This window comes from Etheostoma spectabile, chromosome 3, assembly GCF_008692095.1.
Source record: "Etheostoma spectabile isolate EspeVRDwgs_2016 chromosome 3, UIUC_Espe_1.0, whole genome shotgun sequence".
NCBI lineage: Eukaryota > Metazoa > Chordata > Actinopteri > Perciformes > Percidae > Etheostoma > Etheostoma spectabile.
The window spans coordinates 24773651-24786181 of NC_045735.1; the positions used below are offsets into that span (position 1 = coordinate 24773651).

Sequence of the window (12531 nt, forward strand, 5' to 3'; positions counted from 1 at the left end):
GTGTTTGTATGTTCGTATTTGCCTTGTTCAACCTCAGTCACATTTTTCCTCTGGAACCCTCTACCAACCTCAGATATGAATGGAACTTGTCTGTGTTTACCAGGCGTAAAAACAGATTTGTGAGAGGATGTCTTGCTTTCGGTCTTGGCCATGTGGTAACTGCTTTGATACCACATGTCACTGGATTGCCGCGGATGTCTACATCTTCAACTATTTAGAACCTGATTATCCTGTACGCCTGTTTCTGCCTTGTCTTTGTGCCAGCAACTCCTTCCAATAGCTGCTGGTTGTCTAAAAACCATAAGCCAGCAGCTGAGGTGGCCCTATTTATTCAATCATATCTGAAGCTCAGCTAGTGTGTCTCCTGATGGATGTACATCCTCCAGTGGTTAATCTTGCATTGACAAGAGCATTTTGAGTGTTCATGTAAAATAGAAGTGTCGAGCATTGTTTGTAGTATATCTTTGCATGCCTAAAACGCTTGATATTGAAGCCGCTGATTCTGTATGTATGTTATGTCTTTGTTTTTGTGAACCCAGCCCACGGATATATTTCCATCCATGCACAATCTGTGGGCTCTGCCACTCCTCTGTTTTGACCCACACTTTGGTGGTGGTGGTGAGGGTGGCTATTTAAAATCTCCAGTGTCAACATGATGTTTGCAAACCATAAACTGCTGGAACGTCTGTTGTTTTAGCTGAAATGAAAAATAGAAGTTACAGTTGATTGATTGAGGAGGCCTGGGGTCCGTTTCAGGAAGCAAGGTTTAGGGAAAACTCTGTTGGTTATCCCATCCCTGAGATGAGATGAGGGGAAACTCTGGGTTTTCCGTTTCAGAAAGGGAGGTTAATCAAACCTGCGAGAGAGGGGTAACTCCAGTTGTTTCAGAAAGAGAAGTTACTTAACCTCAGAGTCGGTTACTATGGCAACTGAGTTTGTGAACCTAACCTGGTCAGGAGCCGGTTTTCTTCTTTCAGTCTCCCTCTGACATAGCGCCCCTTCAATTCCTTATTCATTCAATCATTCATTCAGTCTGTATCAGGCACATTTTAGCACAGTTTTGTGACATGCATGAATTAAAAGGGAGTAATAAAATAAAATTTCTCAAATTAAGGAGTTTAGGAGTTAAACATATGTTGGGAGAAGATATTGAAAAAATTATCAAAAAAAATAAATAAAAAACTCCTGTCAACCATTAGGGAAAATAATGAATAATGGCTTTCCTGCCCACAAACGACAATATCAATCTAAGTAGATGTATTTTCATTTCCAGATAACTAACCATTTGAAAGGTATTGTTTTTTTCTTCAAAGTCGATCATACTCTATCATATATGTAGATACCTTAGCCGTCCTCATCGCTAACGTCCCCCATTGTGGACGTGCTTTTACATCCCAGAAGATTCTTTGCGTCGCATTGTATTTTGTAAACAGCAGTTGTCTTTACAACATTGGTGATGTGGAGCATATTAGTAAACCCACTGTATGCAGAGGCGTCAGAAGAGTGGGACTCGCTCTGAAACGTTTTTGTTGAGTTCCCTGGACACGAACCAGTGAGAGCCATTCAAAAGAATTAAATGATTATAAATTATAGTTCTGTTAATGACATGGTACTGCAACCTCAGAAGGGGATTAGTGGTAGCTTACTTTTTTGCCCGCACCTAAATGAAATTATAGATGTAATACCATTACAGTTTCACCAGTAATATTTTAGGTTACTTGTGATTTAAATATGAAATTAATACACTCTGTTAGAACTTATGCATTGACTCAAGCAGCAATTTTCTCCCTCACCAATTCTCGCTATTTTACAGCAGCGGCCTTGTTGCTTTTTTTTGACAAAACATATGTTCAAACTCTCTGTATGTGCGCACGAGTAGTTGCAGTTCCAAAAAGGTAAAGTAGGCCGACTGATTTGTTTGTGGTTGTTGTCATGGTGAATCGTAGTATCATGGCTCCATTCATGCTGCCTTTTTTATTGTAGTGGTGATGCGCTTAACTGTACTTTGAGTTGATTAAACCAACTCAAATCAGCTGTTCTGGAACCGCAAACTCAGTTTCCCATCTCAGGGTAAATCAACTCAGAGTTCAGGGTTGGACTCAGAGTTTGTTAAACCTCCTTTCTGAAACGGACCACTTACACGATGCAAAGACAACAATTTCACGCCAGATCCTGAGTATGATAATGGCCAGTGAGATGGTAGAAAGAGAGACGTATTGCAAAAATAGAAAATGGAATGTGTACATAGATTATTTTTTTTGGTGGGTAAATAGCGTTGTGTGTGTGTGTGTGTGTCTGTGTCTCAGCAGTCTCATCTTTTTGGCACAGTCTGTGTACATGCTGAGGTGGAGGGGGAGAGACATCTGGTCTCCACATAAACCTCAGGCTCTCAAGAGAGAGAGACACACACACAACTCCTGCTTCCACAGAGGGCTTCTACGAATGTGTTCACCCCCCTTAAACCTTTCTGTGCTGCAGCTCCACTCCATATATCACACACACGCTGCCTCGTTCTCAACCCCCCTATCTTTGGTATAAACTCCAAAAATCTCCCCCATCCCCCCTCGTCCACCCACTCTCTGCAGCTTGTACCACCCCCTCAAATGGCGACAAACCAATGAGAGCCTCTTTGCTCTGGTAGTATTATTTCTCGTTTTTTGGGATGTTGTTTTTTTTTGTCGCTCTCATGGTGTGACTGTCTAACATTGAGGAATTTCTTCTTCCATTGTTTTTGTGTCAAACAGTTCACACTCATCTAATGCAAAGGCAACAAACAAAACAATACACACAGATCGATGGATGCAGCTTCTTGTCTCTTTATCAACCACAGAAATGCTGCTGTGAGGCACTCAAAAGCCGTCCCAGTGGACTATTAGAAGCCTGAAAACTGCTGTCAACTTTCAGGATGTGTGTATGAGCTGTCTTTAAAAGTCAGGTAAATATTTGCTGACTTGATGTAATTACACAGCAGCAAATATATAATTAGAGATCAAGACTTATTACCATGTGCGTTTGAGAGTGAGAAAGCATGCAGAATGCACACCCTTTCACTGTTGAGAAATATCTCAAATAATTAACGACTGTTGTGACCGTAAAAACAGAAGAAGAAAACTATTAGCATTGGTTTGGAATTTAAAGTGAGGAAGGTACGTCTTGGCAACAGTGGATAATTTAAAAAGGAAAACTGATGTTGTAGGCTAAAAAGAAATCATGTTATTAGTGTGAGGTAGACATAAGCCATTCAGACGCAGGTGCCGTCCATCCTGAACAGAGCAGGCTAGAGGGAATAAGCCAGTATTACACTGTATTCAGGCTACAGGTAGACAGCAGAAAAGAACAGTTGTGTTACTCCTACACATGTGCCATGTTTTCCGAAGAGGCTAGAGGATAGAAAGGCAGAGTGCCCCACAAAAGGATGTGGCATGTGTTTGCAATTGTCATGACAACCAGGAATGCTGTTTTGTAGAGGCATCCATCCATCAGCAGGTTCAGAAAACAAAGGTAGTTGACACTTGGTAAACTTAGAATCATTGTTGAAAAAGCAAGGTGTGGTCAAAGTAGGAACTGTGCAATTGTTGTTCCTGAGTGGCACACCTAATAGCCAAGATCCACAGCATAAAAAAAGATAGAGAACACATTTGGCTGAGATCCAGTTGCAGTGGGAATACCAGAATACTTGGGTATGATTCCACAGGCAGCGTAGGCGGGTGTGCAAGCATGTGAGAGTACAGCGCAGGAACAACCTCACATTGAACGTTTGTCATAAGTGAATTTTTTTTTTTTTTGATGTTTCGCAGCCAACCTGAGTAAACAGTATTTGTAAAAGGTTTCCTTTGTTTGTATCTCACCAGAAACCCTTGCTATAATAGTAGGCTAGTATAAAAATCTATTTAGTATATTTTATGCTATAATTAAAAATAAAACAAAGATTGTTACCACTCTCATAGTATCTGTATGAGGTAAATATGGATCCAGCAGCTGGTTAGCTTAGCTTAGTACAAACTAGCGAAACAGAGCCAACAGGCGTGTCTCCCAAAATGCTGAACTATTCTTTAAGGATATGCATTTAATACTTTTTTTGGAAGCAAAATGATGTTGCAATGGGGGAATATTATTAGTGCAATAGTTTGATTTGTTAAGGAATATGTTTTTATTTCTAATGTGCTCTGCAGTCACAGATAAAAAAAGTAAACAGTGAAAGTGAACATCGGGAATATCATTGGATCTCAAGAGCATTCAGTTGCTTCCTGGTATTAATGAGCATTAAGAGCATTCGGAATCTTTCCTTGGCCACTGAGGAGTGAGGTAATGGCTGAGATATACAATATTCTTAAGGCAATGCAAACTGCTGCTTCTCCCTTCACACCCAGTGCCCGAATACTACAAGTCCACCAAGATGCACCCATTTCCTCACCTTGAAGTGAAGATGAAGAGAGACTCTCAACCTGTACTTGGTATAACACACATACAGTGCACTTACAAATCAATTCCAACGCAATGCTACCTGATCATATTTGCCCTAAATAATTGTGTTTGGGCACATTTGTTGAATTTCTGACCAGATGTTTGTGACAGTGGGCTGTTGAATTGGACGGCTGTGCCGCTGTCAGCTGACAGGAGATAACACAGGTCGCATGATAAAAATTATGACCACCATCCCCACAGTTTGTGTTTGTGTGTGTGTGTGTACGTGTGTACTTGTACGTGTACTTTGAACTGTGTGTGTCTCATGTTTCCAAGCTACACAGCCTTCCCTCTATTTCTTCTCAGAGACTTGGAGCTTTTGTTAGGCCCTCCCACCTGCTCATCACCCCACAGCTGGTCTGCCTATTACCAGATGGTTTACATACTAAGCGTCCTATTAGTTTTCTCTCCATCAACTTCACTTGGCCATTTCCTATCACCTTCTTATGCCTGTCCAATAATCAATTTTTAGGAAACTTCTTAATCTTTGTGACATAAATTGGTCGTGTGTTGTGGTCATGACTTATAGAACTTTAAAGGCAGTATTCATTATTTGCTCAACACTACACGTTGTTCTTGTAAGAGGGAGAAAGCATTCAATATGGCATACTGAACCTTTGTAAATATTGCATGATAATAAAATATTATAAAAATTAAACCTAATTTAGTGTCAAGTTTTGCACAAACCTCTTTTAGAAAGTGGAATAGGTGTCTAAAAAGCTTGCTTATATTTGGAAGGCAAATGTCGGTCCTGTGGAGTATTTTGCCTTTAATGGCTGATTGACGCTGTGATTGAAAGATAATTGTCTTAGATGCCATCTATTGGACAATCAAATAAGCAGAGCAAAAATTTTTACAAACCCAAACTGGAGCCAGTAATTGAAAATTATAGGTAATGCTGAAGTATAATGTATTTTGATTAGTGTATTTTGTATTTTACATATTCTATTGGTTGTAAATAAACCACCCCTTCCTTATAATGGCTTCATATGCAGGTTGACAGTACTTACACCTCCTTTATTCCAGTTCAAGCGCTGGTTAAGAATCTGAATACAAGCTTTGATGGAATGTGATGATGGACGCTCTTTTCTTGTGTCGGAGGGCTGAGGGTGAGATATCTTAAATGTTAGTGGTTTGTTTTTTCTAATGCTTAAATTACCTCAGAAAATCTGCTGCTGACGTTGTCTTTGGTGGTTTGGCTCTTACAGTATACGCTTTCTGACACACACACACACACACACACACACACCATACACACATGCAGTACAGTCACAAGGTATAGTAAGTGATAGGTTAGGAATACATTTATTCACCTCGTAACAAATATGGGTGTGGAAATGCTTATATAAGCATCAAAACTGTCTTGCTTGTGTGTGGTTATTAAACATATCTCACCAATGCACACATCCAAACTGGTGTAAACTGTGTCAAACTCTAATGGATCTTCTGTGTTAAAGTCCTTCCCTAACCTCCTAACAATCCTTTTGTCTTTATTTCTCTCACACCGTTCCATTATCATTTCATCCATTGTGAAAAAAAAATTTTTTTTAAAAACATGCTGCGCTGGTAATGAACTTAAAATTCTCGTTTAACTCAGCCATCGGGCATGTTATGAGCTTTAGGCAGGTAAACTGGTTTGACATGGAAACCTTTGATAACCTTTTTGTGTCTGCTTTAATTCCGGAAAATCCTGCAGGCAGAGTGAGATTGACAGAACACCATGTACTGTTAGGGCTGAAACGATTCGATTCGCAATTCAGTTCATGATATTTGGCCCACAATTTGATACAAACATCGATGCTTTTTTTTCTTCTCCTCCCAACCTGTTGGGGAACGAAGAGGAAAAGTGCTTTGGTGCCTACAGTAAAGATGCTGGTTAGCAAGTAGCTAATGCTAACGTAATTCTTGGTGGGTAACGTAAGATTATGCCACCGTTCAACACGCTCATTTATTTTTAGTAGGATTGTTTTGAAAACGGTTAACAACTCTGGGCTAGCTAACCCACAAATTCATCAGTAACGTCAACTGTATAGATAGACAACTAATCTAATGGTAATTTAGCTAGCTAGCACACCCCTGTCTTCTGCCTCAGTCTCCCGGCACTGCAAGGCTTCAGTTGGGATGAGAGCTCAGTCAGCCCCCAGCCAGCTAGCAACCATCCCAGTTGGCACTTAACTCCGGTGCTAAGGGTGCTAACGGCAGTTTACTGAACCGTAGGGAAACAGACACAGACACCCGAGTTAGAACAGTGGCCACTTAGGTGTAACGTTACACCTCTGTTAGCGTTACTGTGCCCCCTCTTTTGAACAGTTAGCTAAATTTACCAGACAAAACAGGAACAAGACACCAAAAGGACTACTAGTAATTTAAAGATGTGGTAGCATTGGATCTGGACGAGAAGGATAACTCTGGGAGTTGGAATACAGGTTCGTGGACCTGAATGTAGCGATTTAGGTTTTATTTTCCATGTCATTACAGCCCTACATACTGTAATAATGATATTCACACATTCAGACCTCCGAGCCTATACAGTATATGGCAGAACTAGCCGTGACCCGTACTTTAGTGCTAAGCGCTTAACTAAAGATGGATTTATGCTTTTACCAGAAGCACAAGTTGTTTGTACAAGTAAAAAAAAAAGAAACGGCCACACAAGCGTCTCTAAACTACCATGTGCATGTTCACCTACATCCAGCTCAGAGAAGCATGTTTTATATATAGCATAACTACACCAGTGACTAGTAAACTAGAAACTGATGAACAATTTGTTACATTCTTTCATAAAAATGTTTACAGAATACTATAACAAGCAAATAACAGTTAACATCACCCTTGTAGATTTAAACAGTGAAGACAAGAAAGCTATATAATGGTATACTATTTAAAAAGGTGCCGCTTATTACCTTGGCTGGTACCTTGACATAGTAAGCAGCAGCCACTTTGCTTCTCAGGTGTTATCTTTCTTTATAATCCTGTTTGGGGCTAAAGATATCTTTTATTATTTTTATCAACTTTATCTTGCCCTGAGTTTCCTTTCAGCATGCCTCTTTAACAGATTCCCCTATAGCGGCTTAAGCACAAACGCTTGTCAATACCTGCCATCTTGACACAAACTTTCTTATCTTGTGAACTTTGTCCCAATTGTTGGTTGAAACTGTGGTTAGTGTTTTTTTGCTTTATAGGGTAAAAGTCAGGGTTAGGGATGATGTGTGTTTTTTTCCCCCCATGCCAGAGCCTCTTTTTGCCTCTTTGTCCATCCATATCAAACCACCGTTTACAGCATTTGCCTACCATCTTTGCACCCAGTGTTCCCATTTAAAAGTGGGAGGAGGTCTATCACCAGGGTGCAGAGATCTTCTAATTGAGCCCACAGGGATATATGCAGGTAACAAACACCCACACCGCCTTGTTTTCAGCCCTTTGCTTGGATTTTATCGAGGTGGCTATAAACAGTAGGTTAACGTATATAAGTGCAATTTAAAGGTTATGAATAAATAAATAAGACTTCTTCTGTCGTCTTCCATCCCATTTAAACCTAAGCACCACCCACCTCACTGTCTCTATGAGACGGTTTTCCAATTTTTATATTTAGGAGACAAGATTGAAAGTTCCTTCGTGGAAACGCCATTTGGCAAAACGAGCACACCATCACGGAAGAGGATTAGGGCCACGGGTGAAAAATGTATGTGAGTTCTGACTTTAATCTCAGAATTCTGACTTTTTCCTCAGAATTCTGAGATTAAAGTCAGAATTCTGACTTTATTCTCACTTAAATCAGAACTCACATAAATATTTCACCAGTGGCCCTAATCCTCTTCCGTACACCATAAGGTCCTTTAGTAACTGTTTTGGAGCTTTGGATTGTATAAGACATTTATTCTCAGAAGATGAAGTTTGCCCATTTGTCAGATTTCTTTTATTCCTGAGTGTTTTAATAACATCCACGCTTGTTAAGAAGTTGATTGAAAGTTAATTCTTAACCTTGGAAAAAGAAGTGACCAAAATGTCCATAAACTGTTCTAGTGTTTTCAGTCATATCACACTATCACTCTCAACTTTTGGAGCTATACATTGTACTTAACTTCAAAACTACTCCCACACTACAAAACTAGCTCTTTGATTAAATAGTATAAAAAATAATATAAAAAATAAATATTGTAATTTTGAATTAACTGAGATACCGGAAGAGGTAGTTCCATTACATTGTTGGACTTTTATATTATTTTATTTTTATTTTATTATAATTATAGACTTGCTTTTATTTGATGTCTTTTTATTGCTTATATTTTTTATTTGTATTATAAATTATTTTGTTGTGTGTGTGTTCAACTTTCTGTTATGTCTTACTATTCTGATTTCTTTGTACTTTTTCCTTTTTTAAAGTGATATAAAAATAAAGTTAGTCATATTCATTATTAATCTGTATTATTATTATCCTGCCATTGTGGTTAAATTCCTGCTAGCACCAACGCATGTTTCTGTTTGTCCACTAAAATTGGACAGTAGTGTCTGGGCTGCTGTAAAGCTGAGCTTTAGCAGAGTTTATTCCAGTAAACCCAGCTAATGCTGAATCCTTCTAATCATCTGATGGATCCAGGGGGCTGGTGTGGGATTATTGGGAATCCCTCTCAGCTCGTGGTGCTGACAGCAGTACACGGTGTGTGAGTTGTTGGCCCATGTCCTAACAGAGGCCTCATCTATGCTCACCGAGAGTGCAACTGGTTGGCTGTTGAACCACATCGGGCTGTTGATGACCTGATGATGACCTAGTATGGTATTTACAGTGGCCTCCCTTGCTAGACTGGGATGATACAGACATTGGGGCTCTTCTGTCCACATATGATGGTCACTTATCACTTGTACATTTACTGTTGTTTGACTTTATTGTGTGTTATATGATGTGGCCCTGTGAGCCGTTGTGCTATCAGTGTTCTGAGATTATGTAGCGCATAACTGCCATTGGCTGATCACCCGAAAAGAGAGATTACGTCAATAAAACTATATAACAGGAGGAACAAAGAGAGGTGTGTGTTGTGTGTGTGTGTGTGTGTGTGTGTGTGTGTGTGTGGTGTGTGTGTGTGGGTGGGTGTGGTGTGTGTGTGTGTGGGTGTGGTGTGTGGGTGGGTGTGTGGGGGGGGGGGAGAGGTCTTGTTTTTGCATGTTCAGGGTACAGATGAGGGTCCTGTCTTTGCTGCATGTTTGTATTAACATTTTTATAACGCACACACCACTTTTACTGAATGTATTGTGGCTGTATTTAAGTGAGCGTGGTGGGATTTCTTTTTTTTTTTTTGTGTAAGGAATTGCATCTGTGTGTTTAATAAGGAGTTCTGGCTCGCAGTCTAACTCAAAAACAAAACAAAGGTTAAATGACCACCTTTAATTTTTGTCCAGCACTGATACTGAAGACTTCAACTTCATACACCATTTTAATTTGTAGAGGTGATTTTAAGGTGGAATAGAAGGCTGCTTCAAAAAGTAATACAAATTTGCTTGTCATAGTTGGGGTAAAATGTAAGCAGTTGCCTGCTAGTCCACCTGTACTCTGGTTTTAGCTAAATAAAAACCATGTAATTTGTGTAATAATAAATTGATTCATCATAGTCATCTTTATTAACATTATTTTAGCCATTTTATAGAATCAAAGCCATCAAGGTGCAGAACAAGCCTACGAGAGAGAGTTGCTTACCAGTCCAATGGATATTCATATTAACTCCAATGATCACAAAGCGTGTAATTCCATTAGACACTGGTTACCAGTTTAGTTAGTTGATTCATTTGTTGTTGCCTGCCTCTGTGACTTTGATAACAGAGCGTCATGACCACAGTGAAATATACAGTACAATGACCACCCAACACTTGCGCTGTACTTTCATTGTAATTGTAACTGACCTTGTTCCTCATCACTGTCATTATAACGTGACAACAGGTGAGGACTTTGATTTTGGCTGTGGTTATTTAGGGTGTTTGTGTGAGTCAGAGCCAATTTTCAAATCACTGTTTTTATTGTTCAGCTACAGAGTTCAGTGTTTTTCCCCAATATAGCAATGGGGCCTGAGGATGGAGAAGTCTTTCTGTTTCTGCAACACTTTGGTCCAGGTTATGATCTTTCCCAGAGGATTATTTGTAGACATTTTTAATGAACCATAGTACAATTTACAGGTCAGAATTTCCCTCTCAACACTTTAGTCCATGACAGGATATCTTGAAAACAAATGGCCAGACTTCCAGGTCCACTTATTGGATCTGTGTGACCCCAAACCATTTTGATGACAGCAGTGCCTTAACCGCACACATAACAAGAAACGCTGCTGAAACTAACAACTCATTACAGCTATGTGAACTTGCAGGAAGTGAAAGAGTCAATGAGGGATAATTTGGTGCTGACTTTCCTCACATGCCCCTTTCTCTAACCCACTACAATGCATCACATGACTTGTTTTCTGCATTAGAGAGGGCATCCTGTGACCTCATATGAGATACACAAACACAAAATGCTTCGCCAGCTGAGCCTCGATGGCGAAGGCCGTGCTCTCACACCACAGTGTGTCCCATGAGCTGACTAAATAAACCTGAGACATAGCTTGCTTTGGACTGCTTCCTACTTGTGGTGCTTTTCTACTACAATCTCTCCTTCACTGTCCACCACAATACACTCTTGATTTATCAACGTGGTAGTTTATGTGGTAACGAGCCATAGATTTAAGAATCAGAAAGGGCTTTAGTATGTTTTTTTAAATATACAAGGAATTTGTCTTTGTGTTGGTGGTGCAGGTCACACATTCTCTAAATATAAGAAGAATATGAACAAAATAAGTATAAATATATACACAGTATGTATTAATAAAGATAAAATATAAAATAAGTAAAAAGGAATGGTACATCAGAGTAGGTACAGTGGCATGAGGAGCCAGAGGTGGAGTGTGGAGAGAGTCAGGGTGGGTTCTGGGCCTTGTTGATAAGACTAGTGGTGGAGGGGGAAGAAAGTGTTAAGTGCAATCTGACTGGACACGGTTTGTCCTCTTGCTACACTATACGAGTGTGCTCTGAGTGTGAATGAAGCTGGTGAATGTGATGGTGTCAGAATGGGTGTGTAAGACGGGATTTGTGTTGACCGGTTTCCGACTGGTTTCGAGGGATGCTGCTGCCATCTTGTGGATATTGTTTGTTAGTTACCACACACTTTCATAAGAACTGCTCAGCAGAAATGAGTCATTGGGGTGGTGTCCTGCCACTTGGTCATTGATTAAGTAGTTTAAAGTACATCAGCACAAGAAGCCTAATTTAATTAAATAATAAAGAGTTTGCTTGACCACTGCTTTGACTAAATATAAAGCAATCCCCTTAATTTAAAGATATTAGATAAGATTATTTTAAACCTTATCGACTTGTCAAAGTTGCAAGTACTGTAGTCTTTAAAACATAACCTGAACAAGCTTTAACAGTTGTGTACTTTATCTATACTTTTTAATACCTATTGGCATCATTGGAATTGTGAAGGTGGTATAGGTGATATCTTAACCACTCCAATATCATGGATGGATGACTGAACAAACAGGGGCCCAAAGTATCAGGGTCCCCCCCCCCCCAACCGTCACCTGCAAAAAATCCCTTGAAGAGTCCCAACTTGACTACGTAGAGAAGCAAAATGACTACAAAGTGGTAAATAAACAACAACAAAAAGATGAAAAACCATCACAAAGTATTTGTCTTACTGAGAGATGGTTGGGTCTTTAAAGAAGAAGAAATAACCTTTTATTATTTGTCACATACAATACAATGTAGTACAATTCCGCATTGAGTCCATCCCAAGCATTAGAAGCAGTGGACAGCCACCTACAGCGTCCAGGGAGCAACTTGGGGTTCAGTGTCTTGCACAGCCTGAGTTGAGGGCCGATCCACTCCTCTCAGCCACAGGAACACCATGCATTTCTGTGCCCAGGGGTCTTGACTCATAGTCCGCTAAGGATCAGTATCATATTGATAATATAGTATTTGTATGCTCTGATTGTAACCTTCTTCTTCCTTGTCTTCTTTCTCCTCGTCTTCTTCTGTAGGTGATCACCT

General features: G+C 39.8%; 1 protein-coding gene across 2 annotated transcripts in view; it reads left to right on the forward strand.

Annotated features, from left to right (window-relative positions):
- The window catches only part of tlcd2 (TLC domain containing 2), a 29405-nt gene that overhangs the window by 13798 nt on the left and 3076 nt on the right, over positions 1 to 12531 (forward strand). Inside the window, exon 5 of one of the 2 annotated variants that reach the window (XM_032508733.1) lies at positions 9249 to 9254. In XM_032508733.1, coding sequence (XP_032364624.1) covers positions 9249 to 9254 — 6 coding nt within the window. Of the gene's footprint in view, positions 1 to 1816; positions 1823 to 9248; positions 9255 to 12531 lie in introns of both variants that reach the window. The other variant, XM_032508725.1, reaches the window with a different exon arrangement.